The 14,671-nt window shown below is 54.4% G+C and overlaps 1 protein-coding gene across 1 annotated transcript in view; it reads left to right on the top strand.

Annotated features, from left to right (window-relative positions):
• The window catches only part of Prdm15 (PR/SET domain 15), a 43,525-nt gene extending 33,993 nt beyond the window's left edge, over positions 1-9,532 (top strand). The window contains exons 20-24 of the mRNA XM_042687366.1: positions 2,689-2,772; positions 3,070-3,245; positions 5,051-5,131; positions 5,969-6,181; positions 7,056-9,532. Of these exons, the coding sequence (XP_042543300.1) occupies positions 2,689-2,772; positions 3,070-3,245; positions 5,051-5,131; positions 5,969-6,181; positions 7,056-7,526 (1,025 nt within the window). The 3' untranslated portion in view covers positions 7,527-9,532. The remainder of the gene's footprint in view (positions 1-2,688; positions 2,773-3,069; positions 3,246-5,050; positions 5,132-5,968; positions 6,182-7,055) is intronic.
• Positions 9,533-14,671: the final 5,139 nt, after the last annotated feature.

The following is a 14,671-nucleotide window of genomic DNA, read 5'->3' as shown; positions in this document are numbered from 1 at the left end:
TAGCTCGTTCTGATTGTGTGCCTGTTCCTCCTGAGTCGTGACCTCAGGGCCTGAGTGCTGTTTCTTAGCTTTTGCACTCAAGGCTGGTACTCTACCACTTGACCCACACCTCCACTTCTGGGTATTTCCTGGCTATTGGAGATGAGTCTCAAAGACTTTTCCTCCAGGCTGGCTTTGAGCTGTGATCCTTAGATCTCAGTCTCCTGCACGGCTGGGATTACAGGTGTGAGCTGCCACTACTCAGTCCCTCATAGTGGTTTTGATGTGCAGTTTCCTGCAAACCAAGGACGTCAGGCATTTTCCCATAACCCGTGTCTGCTGTTGTTCACCCATCTGTTGAGTTCCTTCCATGTTCTGGAAATTACTCCTTTGCCAAAGGCAGAGGTGGCTCTTCTCATCTCTTCTTTCAGACCTCTTGCTCTGCAGCTGTCAGCATCTTATTTGATGCCATTCTATTTTTCTGTGGTTCCATTTATGTCTTGTGTTTTGAGTCATATCCAAAATCATTACCTGAACTGATGTCTGAAAGCGTTTCCTGTTTCCTTCTACAAATGTCAGCTCTTGCATCAAGGTCTTTCTTCCGCTTTGAGTTGACGTGTGTGTGTGTACAGAGCTGACACGGAGTCCATCTCAGGCTTCTGCAGGTGACGTCCGGTGTCCCTGGCACGGGTGCTGGATGGGCAGATCTGTTGGGAATTCGTTGGCTTTTGATGTGTGTCTTCTGTTACGTTGGTCTGTGTGTCTGTTTTCCTGTCAGCGCCACAGTGTGTTGGATCCTGTGACTCTGGTAGTTCTTGAAGTCAGGAGGTGTTGAGGTCTCCAGCTTGGTTCCTAAAGCTCAGGGTTGCATGACCTCTGCTGTGTCCCTCACGCTGCCTGTGAAGTGTGAGAAGGTCGTAGGTATGTATGGCATGTGGTGCGATTGTTGTTCTGCGGTGGTTGTTTAGCCCAGGATAGCCTCAAACGCATTGGATAGCTGAGTGTCAGCTCAGACCCCCAGTCCTCTTGCTTCCATCTCCTGAGTGCTAGGGGTTGCAGGTGGGTGCCACCACGTTTGGCTAGTGCGGATGTTTTACCAGTATTAACTCTTCGGGTTCATGAATGGAAGTTGCTTTTCCAACTGGTATGTATCAGTTTCTCTCACCAGTGTTTTGCACTTTTTATTGCAGAGGTCTTTTACTTCTTTGGTTATATTTATTCCTAGGATTTTTTTTCCTTGAAACTATTATGAATAGAATTGTTGTCATGATTTCTCAGAAAATTGGTTGTTGGTGTTTACATTCTTCTATGTTGGCTTTTATATCCTGCAACTTTACCAAATTTTTCAGTATTCAGAGTCTTTTGCTTTTCCCCTACATAGAAGCGTGTTCTGTGAAGGGATAATTTGCTTTCCCCTTATTCTTCGTATGTTTAATGGCAGTACTCGACTGAATCGGAGCAGGAATTATGGGCCCCCTTGTTTTCCAGATCTTGATGGAAATGCTCTCAGCTTTCTGCTGTTCAGTCTGTGTGTTCGCTGTCCATAACCTTTACCATGTTGACGTATGATCCCTCCATACTGAATTTCATTATGGTTTTTTGAAGGGATGTTGACCCTCCTTTGTTAAATGCTTTTTCTTTGGGTAGGCACTGGCTAGGCACTGTTCCTAAGCTTTTCTGCTCAAGGCTAATATTCTACTACTTTGAGCCACAGCTCCACTTCTGGTTTTTTGGAGATAGAATCTCAGGGAGGGCTGGGAAGGTGGCTCAGTGGTAGAGTGCTTGCCTTGCATGCCTGAGGCCCTGGGTTCGATTCCTCAGCACCACATAAGCAAAAAGAAGCCGGAAGTGGCGCTGTGGCTCAAGTGGTAGAGTGCTAGCCTTGAGCTGAAGAGCTGAGGGACAGCGCCCAGGCCCAGAGTTCAGGCTCCACGACCGGACCCAAAAAAAAAATTAAAAAAAAAAAAAAAGAATCTCAGGGACTTTCCTGCCTTGGCCGGCTTTGAACTGCGATCCTCAGAGCTCAACCTCCTGAGTAGCTAGGATTATGGCTGGTGTGAGCCAACAGTGCTCAGCTTAAATGCTTTTCTTGTATCTGTTGAGATGATCGTATGATTTTTCTCGTTTATGCTGTCGATGTGACATATTCATGCTCATTGATTTGCATGCATTGAACCATCCTTGTGTTTCCGGTATAAACCCAACTTGACCCTGGTGAAATGGTATTTTTAATGTGTTGTTGGATAGTTAAAATCATTTTTTCAAGCATTTTGTGTGACCTTGGCAATTCGGTTGACTCTATCCTAGCATATTTATGTTTCTTTGCGTTTGGTCTTGGCTTTCATTTATTATTTTGTACCATTGTGTGGATGGGCTATGCAATGGGTGTCTGTTTGCAGTAGGTATAGATAAATTAATATTCTCAAAGAAATTGTTCTTTCCTCCCCGCCCCCGTAGGCTCCTCCCCACATCTAGGTTCTCAAACAAGCCTTCCTATTCCTCATTTTTTTTTTATATGAAATGTCACCGTAGAGGAGTAAATTTTCCAAGCCTCAGCTTTCTGGCTGAGTTTGGAATGGACTTCATTTACATCTTCTGGTAATTTACAGCTCCCTCGAGACACGATAAAGACCGAAGCACAATGTCTTTTGTGAGCAACTAAGTCAAAACACTTGAAGCATCTGAGCTTAAGCGAGCCTTTCTCCGCAGGGATTAAAGACTTCATGTGTGAGCTGTGCGGGAAGACGTTCAGTGAGCGGAACACGATGGAGACGCACAAGCTCATCCACACAGGTAGGCGGGCCGTGCGCCCGCAGGGAGCCGCTGTGCCGTTCTGTGGACACTTCTGGGACACCGGTGCTGCCTAGGCTTCACAACAGCGGCCTTGGACCTCTGGCACCCACCACAATGTTTGGGTGTCCGTTCTTGAATTCCCAGTATTGGTGAGGGACGCGGGCCCCTTGCTCGGCGGTCCCCGCTGCGTCCAGCAGAGGCCGGGCAGGTCAGCCTGGGAGGGGGCTGGGGGACAGGGTGCCCCCCTCTCCCCGTGACTCCTGCTCTCTCTTCCCCCCTGCACGTGCGCGTGTGAAGTGGGCAAGCAGTGGACGTGCTCCGTGTGTGACAAGAAGTATGTCACCGAGTACATGCTGCAGAAGCACATGCAGCTCACCCACGACAAGGTGGAGGCGCAGAGCTGCCAGCTGTGCGGGACCAAGGTGTCCACCCGGGCCTCCATGAGCAGACACATGCGGAGAAAGCACCCCGAGGCAAGCGCCGCCCCGCCCGTTCCGCCTCCTCCTGCCCTCCATGGGGGCCACTCTGCCCACCTCCGGCCCTGGCGCGCTGGTCCTGCTCCAGCACTGGCCACCGCCTGAGTCCCCTGGGGCAGGGCCCCTCCCGCCCCCCCCCCACCCCCCCGGGTGGCTCTCCGCCGCAGAGACGGTGAGGACCGGAGAGTAGCAGGGTGGGCTCTAAATGACCTTCTCTCTGGAGAGCCAGCTCGGGGCCAGCACGGCCTTCCCCGTTCCCATCAGATGACCAATACACAAAGCACAGGCACCATGGGGCACCAGGGGACCCCTCCGAGGACCCAGAGCGGGAAATGGATACGGCAGTGGGGCCTGGCCTCCCCGAGAGCGCCCTCTGAAAGCGGGCCAAGGTCACCCTAATGTGCTGTGCGCTAGAACAAAGACGCAAGCCGGGCGCTGGGGGCTCATGCCTGTCATCCTACCTACCGGGAGGCTGAGATCTGAGGATCACACTTCAAAGCCAGCCCGGGCAGGAAAGGCCATGAGACTGATCTCCAATAAACCACCAGAAAACCAGAAGCGGAGCTGTGGCTCAAGTGGTAGAGCGCTCACCTTGAGCTGAAGAGCTGGGGGACAGAGTTCAAGCCCCAAAACCAACAAAAAAAAAGAAGAAGGAATGGGGTGAATACTCTAGGTCACTGAAACCGGAGATGTTACAAGCATGGAGGTCACGATAAATCGTGAGCAAGTCACTGGATGTGACCACTGGGTTTAGGATGGGAAAAAAGCAAAGGGCGGGGTGAAGACGGCTCAAGACACGCGCTCACGCTGTGGAGAGTTCACGGAGGAGCGGCAGGAGGACGCGGGGAGCTCAGGGGACCCACGCAAGCCAGGGGCCCCGCAGCGGCGCCCCAGCCCTCCTGTTCTGGCTCCTCACCTCACTTCAGAGACCCGTCAGGCTGGCCTCATTGCCGCACTGTGGACATTCCCATCCTCCTGTGTGTGTGTGAACCGGCACGGGGCTTGAACTCCTTGCTCTGTCCCTGAGCTTTTTTACTCAAAGTTGGCACTCTACCACTTGAGCCACAGTTCCACTCCCAGTGGTTTATTGGAGTTAAGTTTCACGGCCTTTTCCTGCCTGGCCCAGCTTTGAACCTCAGTGCTCGAATCTCAGCCTCCTGGGTAGCTAGGATTGCAGGCGTGACCACCAGCGCCCTACTATGCATCTTCTTTTCCCTTGGCTGAGCAGCAGCTGGAAGGTGCTTGTGCAGTTGTGGGGTGAGGTTCGAGAGCAGCCCGCGTCCGCTTTCCACAGCCAGCTCCCTTCCTAGCTGCCTCCTTAGTCCACTCTCCCCCACGCCTGCATTTTGTTATCTTGCTTATCATTTAAACCAAGTTGTCGCGGTAATAAGTGTGATGAGCAAAATCAGGATAGCAAGGAGCGTGGGTCATCCTGCAGCAAGAGCTGGGTGACACCCACGGGGCCAGTTGCGGGTGCCGTGCCGTGCCATGTGCCTTGCCGTGCTGGGGAGGGAAGCCAGGGGAGGGACGGTGAAAGTCATGGGGGGGGCTGCACCTGGGGTGGGCGCAGGGGCGTGGGCTGGTGCAGGGGGCCACCTGGGTAAGATGGTGGGGCGGGGCGGGGTTAAGGAGGATGAGTGGGACAGGCCCATGGACGCAGGGTCATCCTCAGCAGAGGAGAGCTGCCACTGGGGTGCCTGCCGTGGTGACCCACGCAGTGCTCTGGTTCCTGCGTGTGCACCCGGCAACCATGGCGGGGGGGGGGGGGCAGCATCGTCACTGGCTGCCCTGTGCCCTTGCAGGTCCTGGCTGTGCGGATTGACGATCTGGACCACCTCCCGGAGACCACCACCATCGACGCCTCATCCATCGGCATCGTCCAGGTGAGCGGCGGGCCTGCCCAGGGCCCCCGGCCGTGGACAGGCAGCAGCCTTGGGTGGCCCGCTTGTGGGTGCCTCGTTTCTGGTTCTGTGCTTAGCCCTCTCCCAGAGCCTTCCAGAACATTCTGCCCAGGGTGCTTGTACGGACTTGCAGCTCTGTGTGGGGAACGTGGCACTTTCGCTGTCCCAAGGACACACTGGGTGATCTGAAGTTGGGAAGGAATTTTTAGTTCATTCCTTTATAACAGCTCTGTCGGATCACAAGGCAGCATGTGGTGTGGTTGGTTTCTGAGAAGCAGCGCACGGTTGGGCAGTGGTTCTTTCCCCCAGGGTGGAGCGGTTGGGCAGTGGTTCTTTCCCCCAGGGTGGAGAACGGTGTCAGGAACAGGAGGAAGGCCTGGCCCAGCCCAGACTCCCATGAGCCATCTGTACCCTGACACAACCCACAGCCCAGCTGCTGCTGCTGGGTCTGCTACCCCTGGGTGCCACACTAAGTCTGGGTGGGTGACAGTGACAGGTGCTGGGCTGCCCCGCCCCCCGGGAAGAGGCACAGGCGGGCTCGCCTGGCCCTGTGCTGCTGGCCCGTGGGAGCAGCCGGGCTCGTTGGGCTTTGTGGTTAAACCATCTAAATACAAAGTAGTCCGCACTGGCTCCGCGTGGCGGAGGGTGCGCCCCAGCGGCCCCTCCTGCCAGCGGCTTCGCACATTATCTCTGAAAGAGCCTTACAGCTGAGGCCAGGTGTGGCCACCAGCTTCTGTGGCAGCCTCTCCCCCTCTCCCCCCCCCCCGCCCCACTTCACCCCACCAACCCGGTCGGGAGCTGAAAGTGCTCCCCCCACAGCCCGAGCTGGGCCTAGAGCAGGAGGAGCTGGCGGAAGGAAAGCACGGGAAGACTGCGAAGCGCAGCCACAAGCGCAGGCGGAGGCCGGGGGAGGAGGCAGGGACCCCAGTCCCTGAGGAGGAGGCCGCCTTCGGCGAGTATACGGAAAAGGAGCCCCAGTTCACGGGCGGCGTGGGCGATGAGACCAACTCAGCGGTGCAGAGCATTCAGCAGGTGAGCCGGGCACCCCGCGCCTGCCCGCCAGGGTCCGCGCTCCGGCCCTTTACACCTGTCGGAGGCCCAGAGGCGCCTCCCACTCCTGACCAGACCACCCGCATCGTGGTTAGCCCACGGACGAGAGCTGGCGGGCAGCTCCGGGCTGTGTCCACCTTGGGGAGATTCGACGTGGCCGGAGAGGTCAGCACAGGGCCGCAGCCCTGGGCTCTGCTGCCCGCACTGCTCCTCCTCTCCTCCTCTCCCCTGCTCTGCCCTCCCTCCGTCACCCGTTTCCGAGGCTCTGAGTCTCTGGCAGACAGGCTTGCTCTGCATGATGATCCCCACGGAGGAGGGTTCCCTGCAGGCCTCGGCCGCCCTTCCCAGCCACGCACGCCTGTCCAGCTTCCACTTGTCCCCCTCGAGGTGGGGCGGAGGAGCGGCCGCCTCTGCCTTCTGTCTGGCCAGCCGCGCCCCCTCACGGCTTCTATGGGCGTCAGCCGCATTTCCTCTTCTGTATGCACCAGTGCTGGGGCTTGAACTCAGGGCCTGGGTGCTGTCTCTCAAGCTTTTTCCACTCAAGACTGCACTGTACCACTTGAGCTCCACTCCCAGCTTTTTGGTGGCTAATTGAAAATAAGAGCCTCCCAGGCTGGCTTTGAACTGTGATCCTCAGCTCTCAGCGTGAATCGCTTGTACCCCACCTGTATTTCTGCTTTCAATGACCCAGGTTTTACCTCTGGTCCTTCAGCCCAGGGTGAGGTCATCCCCAAGGGACTGCACCCCAGGACCCCTGCCACCGCCCCCCTCCCCCCCCCCTCCCCCCCCCGTAGCTCCTGCGTTTTCCTGTCTTCAGAAACAACTCACCGTCTCCCGCTGCCTGTGGCCCTTGCAGGTGGTCGTGACCCTGGGGGACCCTGGAGTGACCGCCCCACCCAGCTCCGTCGGCCTGACCAACATCACCGTCACGCCCGTCACCACCGCGGCTGGGACTCAGTTTACCAGCCTGCAGCCGGTGGCTGTGGGGCCCCTCACCACCCCTGAGCGCCAGCTGCAGCTGGACAACTCCATCCTGACCGTGACCTTCGACACGGTCAGCGGCTCCGCCATGCTGCACAACCGGGCGCACGACGTGCAGCTGCACCCGCAGCCCGAGGCTCCCAGCGCGCCGTCGGTGGCCCACTTCATCAACCTCACCACGCTGGTGAACTCCATCACGCCCCTGGGCAGCCAGCTCGGCGAGCAGCACCCGCTCACCTGGCGGGCCGTGCCCCCGACGGACGCACCACCGCGGCCCCCGGCCCCCCCGCAGCAGCCCGCACAGCCCCAGGTGCAGCCCGAGCAGCCGCAGATGTTCGGCTACTGAGTCCGTGCGAGCTGGAGGACGGCGGGATTTGTTTGCTGGATACCAAACAGGAACAGGGCGAGGGCGCAGGCCCGCAGGCCGCCCGGGCTCTGCTGCGGCCCAGCCAGCTGTGAGGCCCATGGGTCCGGTGGGGGAGGCCGTGCCGGCAGGCGGGAGGCGGGAGCTGGATGGGGCTCCGTGCACGTGTCTCAGCCAGGTAGTGCAGCCCTGCCGCCCGCTCCACACTCCATCTCGGGCTTGAGGAGAAGGAGGCCCTGGAGGCGAGGGGTTCGTTGGTTTTCGTTTTGAACTCAGTTGCTACTGAAACGCAGACAGACGGGGGCAGTCACAGTGTCCGCACTGTGCTCCTCGCGCCTGGCATGGGGACCAAGCAAGCGGATCCCCCCGAAACGCGGGTTGCTGGAGCCGGCTGTCAGAGCCGGGGACCGAGGCCCGGGTGGTCTCGCCACCCACCACGCCCGGCAGCGTCTCCGTGTGGCCAGCGGCCACAAGCAGCGCTGGGGGGGAGGGGGAGAGGGGGTAACGTTGCTTTTCATTCTATTCAGGCAGATCTTACGTATTCCAGGCCCAGACAGTAACCCTGTCTGTGCATTTTAACATGAAGTCACTCACACTGTAGACCTCTCCGTGTGCGTCCAGCTCTGCCTCCACGCCAGGGGCAGAGGCCCGAGGTGTGGCGTGGGGCCCGCCTGGGGCCTGCCTGGCTGAGGCCGGAGGCGGCTCCAGCGTGGGCTCAGGACTCTCCCACCTGATATATTTATTGTGACTGAAGTTCAGCCACCCCCCCCACCCCCCCAAGCGGAGAGCAGGAAGGGATCTGGGGATCTGGGTTTTTTTTCTGTGTGAGCCTCAGGTGCAGAGGTGGATGTTTGGGAGAGTTTCCTGGAATTGCTCTCTAGGGAGAAGTGGTGCCCTTTCCCACAGGCGGGGATGGAGCAGTGGGGTGAGCTCCCCGGGAGAAGCGTGGACGCCTCACCCACCAGGGCCCACGCCGTCCCCCGCTGGCACACTGAGCTGGCAGCCGGCAGCTCTTTAGAGACGTGGGGAAGGGCGGGTCTTACGTGCCCACTTTATTTTGTCTTTGCTCTTGTACTCTGGGAGCCGGCCCCGTAGAGACACTGGGTAAAGGAGGCCCGAAAGTCTGGGATGGCCAGGGGCCAAGAATGGCCCGTGATGCAGAATGCCACTCGGGACCTCATTCAACAGGTTTGGGAGGGGGTAAGAGCTGGCATGCTGGGCATGCCCTCTGCAAAGAGGGAGGTCCTGAGCCAGCCCCGCCCTGCAGCCAGAGGCTCGGCCCCTCCCACATCTGGGGCCAGTTCCCAGGCCTGGGCCCCGCCCTGCAGCCAGAGGCCCCGCCCCTCCCACATCTGGGGCCAGTTCCCAGGCCTGGGCCCCGCCCCGCAGCCAGAGGCCCCGCCCCTCCCACATCTGGGGCCAGTTCCCAGGCCTGGGCCCCACCCTGCAGTGAGAGCCTTCCCCACCCCCACCCCGCCCCTCCGTCTACACCCCCGTTCTCAGAGTGGGAGAACATTTGACTTTAATTTATGATTATTTTATGTTATTTATGTATATAACTAACTGCTTTATATGCAGTACCTTCATCAAGTGAATTTGGTTATAGATGAATTCTTTTCTAAAGCATTGTCTTCATTCTCCAAATACCAGGCATCCGGCAGCCCCCAGGTATTTTCTAAAAACCAGTAACCCTGTCTGTGCATTTACAGAATCTCAAGGCCACGTGACCCAGCAGAGAATCCACCGGGCCTCGGCTCACGACTAAAAACCCCTAGTCTCCGCCTTTACTCCTCCTCCTTATGCAATAAAGGCCTTGGGATGTTACGTTTTTATTTTTTAAAAGATTTGTTTTGTGCCTCCACTAAGAAGCATTTGATGTTTTTACAGAACTTGGCCCCATGCGGGGCCACTATTTGCTTAAAAACACAGAGGTGTCTACTTCTTGGTGTAATAAGTGAAAATGCAAATAAAAGCCAACTTTTTCCCAACTTTTTCTGTAGATAATATGATTTTCAGAGGGCCGATGTCTTAAAGCAGGTGCATTGATCTGCGTATGGGAAAACAGGACAGCAGAGGGCGCTACGAGGCTGGGCCGGTACCGCACATTGTTCTGCATAGATGCCATTGCTTATTGGTGGAATAAAGTATTTGAGGTTTTCTGCTTGTCCAAAGTGTGCAGCTAAAAAAGTAGACTGAGCCGGGCGCTGGTGGCTCACGCCTGTCATCCTAGCTACTCTGGAGGCTGCGTTCTGAAGATTGTGATTTGAAGAAGAGCTCAGTCAGGAAAGTCTGTGAACTAAGAAAAAGTGGGAAGTGGCGCTATGGCTCAAGTGGTAGAGCGCTGGCCTTGAGCTGAAGAGCTGAGGGACAGCCCCCAGGCCCAGAGTTCAGGCCCCACAACCAACCAAAAAATTATAATAATCAAACATCTATCTATATTTCCACTTTTTAATGTAAAAGCTTAAATCAGAAGTAGTAGAATCAGCCAGGTGTGGGTGGCTCACGCCTGTAATCCTAGATACTTATGAGGCTGAGATCTGAGAATCATGGTTTGAGGCCAGCCCAGGCGGGGAAATCCATGAGACTGATCTCCAGTGAATCACCAAAAAAGCTAGAAGTAGAGCTGTGGTTCAGGTAGAGCGCTAGCCTTCAGGGACTGCGCCCAGGCTTTAAATCCAAACCTCAGCGTGTGTGCCTGCACATACACGTACACACCAGCTTTGCTGGTTGTATCCTTGACCACCTGAAGTGGCTCCACAATCAGCCTGCCCCACCCACCCCTGCGGTCAGGTGTGGTCAAAGCTGAACTTTTTTAGGAGCTTATTCACCCATCAAAGCCAGACTGGTGACTCGCAGGGCTCTGCCCGGCAGTGCGGTGGGAATGAACGGCTGCGGTGGGCACCCGTGCCGGCTGGCGTGACTCAGCCAAGCCCGGCAGCGTCTGCAACCTCAGCTCAGCTGAATCAAGTTTTATAGCCCTCGGCTGCAAGTTGAGGGCCATCATTTCAAGCCAAGAACAGGAACATGGCCGAACCCCCCCAGACATGATTTATTATTGTATTAGGAAGGAGGGCCGGGGAGATTTCACAACTGCATGCAGCACCCCGGACTCGTAACTGAGTACCTGCTTTTGTTCTGTTCCCAGCTAAGGTCAGATCTAGGAGGCCTGGTGGTTGCTTCTGTCTTTAGTCCTGCACCCCCTGGGCCTACGTGTTAACTGCTCAGCAGATCTGATCTTCCAGAATTTCCTCCAGATCCTTTCTCCTCTCTGGCTCTCCCAGGAACTCTGGCTCTCTTCCAGGTTTATAGTCTCCCAGTGTTAGCTGGGCACTGATGGCTCGTGCCTGTAATCCTAGCTACTCACAGTTCAAAGCCAGCCAGGGCAGGAAAGTCCGTGAGACTCTTATCTCCAATAAACCACCAGAAAACCAGAAGTGGCACTGTGGCTAAGTGGTAGAGCGCTCGCCTTGAGCTGAAGAGCTGAGGGACAGCGCCCAGGCCCAGAGTTCAAGCCCCATCACACACACACACACACACACACACACACACATACGTCTCCCAGTGTTATTTTGCATGTTCTCACAGAAATATCTATTGGAACAGGAGCTGCGGAGGTTCAAGGAGCACAGGGCACACGTAACTCAGTGCTTTTCTTTTGCATCTGAAGTTAGGAGGTGATGATATGGATAAAAAGATAACTGTCAGGACAGATGGACAGTAGGTGACTAATTGTTGCAGTTCCTAGGTCTTGTGTGAGTGTAATTGTGTGTGTATGTGTGTGTGGTGTGTTCATACACGTGTGTGCCAGTATTGGGACTTGAACTGAGGGCCCTCAGCTGTCCCTCAGCTTTCCCATTCAAGGCTGGGTTTACTATGTGAGTCACAACTCCACTTACTGCTTTTTACTGGTTGATTGGAAACAAGAGTCTTATCAACTTTTCTGACCTGGCTGGCTTTGAACCTCAATCCTCAAATCTCAGCCTCCAGAGTAGCTAGGACTGAACCAAAATGCCCAGCTTTTTCCCCCCTCTTAAGTAGGAATTGAACTTGGGGTAGTGCACTTGCTAGGCAAAACACTCTGCTACTTGAGCCACACCTCCAGCCGTTTGCTCTGGGTTTGTTGTTCAGAAAGGCTCTCACACAGCTTTGCCCAGAGTGGCTGCAGGCCAGATTCGCTGCCTCGGCCTCCTGAGTAGCAGGGGTGATCGGGTGCCTGCACACTTGGGCAGAAACTATACTTACGTACTATAAAGACAGGAATAAAAATGTAGAGGTTAGGAAGTCAGACGTTTTAGAAAGGATTTGAATTTTTTTCAAGAGAGGGCCATATTTTTCCATTAAAAAAGATAACTTTAAAAAAATATTTTTAACCATGAGACATGTTCCTTTTGTTTCTACAGCCCAATCATCACTCAAAAACTCCTAAACTTACTTCTGCTTGTTATTGAAGAGCTTTATCTGGATAGAAGGATAAGAAAAGACATGTTATAGAAAAACCTAAGATTCTTTAAAGGTATCTATCTTCATATCTTAATATAACTTTCACTGATGGGCCACACAAACTTGTGCTGGGATGACAAATTTAGGGCAAATCCAGATTCAAAACAGATGGTTCTTAGGAACTACCTGAATTTTTTTTTTTTCGGTCTGGTGGTGGGGCCTGAACTCTGGACCTGGGCACTGTCCCTCAGCTCTTCAGATCAAGGCAAGCGCTCTACCACTGAGCCACCTTCCCAGCCCCTACCTGAATTTTCTAGGAGCCCTAACCCCAAAACTGCCAAGCCCAGGGGTCCCAGATAGCCCTCTGGAGTGAGAATGGACAGCTGGCCTTGCTTTCTGTTTCTGAATAAGAAGACGGCGTGCGGCACTTGGTGGGGGCAGGCAGTGTGTGAGGGTCCTGCCCGGAGTGCATCCTGCTCTCGGCCGCTTAGGCTCCTCAAATCTGCATCACCCATGGCAGAAAGTTGTTCTCAGTCAGGTGCTAGTGGCTCACACCTGTAATCCCAGCTACTCAGGAGGCTCAGATCCAAGGATCATGGTTCAAAGCAAGCCCAGGCAGGAAAGTCCATGAGATTCTTCTCTCCGATAAACTACTCAACACCAGAAGTGATGCTGTGGCTCAAGTGGTCAAGCACTAGCTTTGAGCACAAGAAGCTCAGGGACAGCACCCAAGCCATGAGTTCAAGACCCAAGACCGGCAAGATAAATAAGAATGAAAGAAAGTTGTTCTCATAGGAAATGGTGGTAAGAAATTCTTTTCTTGGGCTGGGAAGGTGACTCAGTGGTAGAGTGCTTGCCTTGCATGCATGAGGCCCTGGGTTCGATTCCTCAGCACCACATAAGCAGAAAAAGCCGGAAGTGGGGCTCAAGTGGTGGAGTGCTAGCCTTCAGCTGAAGAGCTGAGGGACAGTGCCCCGGCCCAGAGTTCAGGCCCCATGACTGACCAAATTCTTTTCTTCTGTGAAATCACTCAAAGACAGACGGACAGATAGACAGAGAGGGAGAAGGTGAGGGGAAGGGAGAGGGAATCCTTACACTTGTACAGGGTCTGCTGCTAATGCTTCAGAAGAGATTTTTACCATTGATACTCATTTTGTTTGTCTTTGCAAATGAATGCTTGCAGTCAGTAAAGTGGGTTACAGCTTGAACACGGTCACAGCATTTGCTGATTCATTCTTGCAGTTTTAGCCATTTATTTTTCACCTGTACTTCTTTGCTCTTTATGTGGCTTTGTTTTGTTATTATTTACTTCACAGATTTTTTTTTAGGGGGGAAAGTACAGTGTGTGTGGTGTGTGTGTGTGTGTGTGTGTGTGTGTGTGTGTGTGTGTTTCCACTCAAGGCTGGTGCTCTACTTGAGCCACAGCTCTACTTCTGGCCTTTGGTAGTTACTTGGAGATGATTCTTATGGATATTTCTGCCCAAGCTAACTTTAAACTGTAATCTTCAGATCTCAGCCTCCTGAGTATCTAGGATTACAGGCGTGAGCCATAGATGCCCAGCCAAATTATATTTTCTAAAAATTAAAAAAGAAAAAAATCTCTTGCTGGTCCAGGTGGCTCATGCCTGCAGTCCTCACTACTGGGGAGGCTGAGATCTGGAGAATCAAGGTTTGAACCCAGCACAGGCAGACAAGTCTGTAAGATTCCGCCTCCAATTAATCAGCCAGATGTTGGACTGGAGATACGACTCAAGTGGTAGAACACTAGCTTCAGTGTAAAAGCTAAGACAGTGCCTAGGCCCTGAGTTCAAGCCCCAGCACCTCCCCCAATAAAATAAAACACGTTGTCCTAAGCAGTGCATTAGTAAGTGATGGAAAGTCTCAACAAGTTCACAGATGGCTTCTTTTGCAAATTGAAGAGCCCAGAATCTTCAAACAAAAGAACTCAACCTGCTATAGATTCTGCTTCCTTTCTAGCGACCCACAGCAGCTGCCCCAGCCAGCGTCTCCTCTCTGCACCCAGTGACTCTCCCTCCTGACTTCTGCGATACCCGAAAACAGACGGACAAATGTCGTTAAGGTTGGTTGACCCAACACTTGGCAGTCAGCCTTAAAAACATACGTGGAGCAGGTGTCACAAGTGACATGAACCTTCTGACTCTCTCAGAGAAAAGTGGGATGTTCCTGTGTTTTTGTTTTTAATAGAAAGAACCTCCCACCCGTCACCGGGATCCCCTAGCATGAGAGCTAGCCCCCCCCCTGCCAGCCCCCGCCTGGCCCGGCCAGCACTGGGAGGGAGCCCAGGGCACCCTCCCTCTCCAGAGCCAGACCCAGCTGGCGCCAGGCTGTCAATCAGTATTTATGCAGCTGTGGCCTGGGCCTCCTGTTGGCCCTTAGTGCGCATGCCTGTGCGGCCGCCTGGGCTTGCCCCTGGACCTGGCCTGCCTTGTTGCTGGCAAAATTATTTCCCAAGAAAATGTATCTTCAATACAGTTCTCAAATCATGTAAAATGTATTTAAAATGTTTGGTGCAGGCCAGGCACCGGTGGCTCACGCCTGTCATCCTAGCTACACAGGAGGCCGAGATCCAAAGATCACGGTTTGAAGCCAGCCCAGGCAGGAAAGTCTATAAGACTCTTACCTGTAGTGAACCACCAAAGAAGCCAGAAGTAGAGCGGTGGCTCAAG

Source organism: Dipodomys spectabilis, unplaced genomic scaffold, assembly GCF_019054845.1.
Source record: "Dipodomys spectabilis isolate Male_0828 unplaced genomic scaffold, ASM1905484v1 ptg000107l, whole genome shotgun sequence".
In the NCBI taxonomy this organism is placed as follows: Eukaryota; Metazoa; Chordata; class Mammalia; order Rodentia; family Heteromyidae; genus Dipodomys; species Dipodomys spectabilis.
Note: the sequence above shows the minus strand (reverse complement) of the source record. Positions and strands in the feature narration are given on the sequence as shown.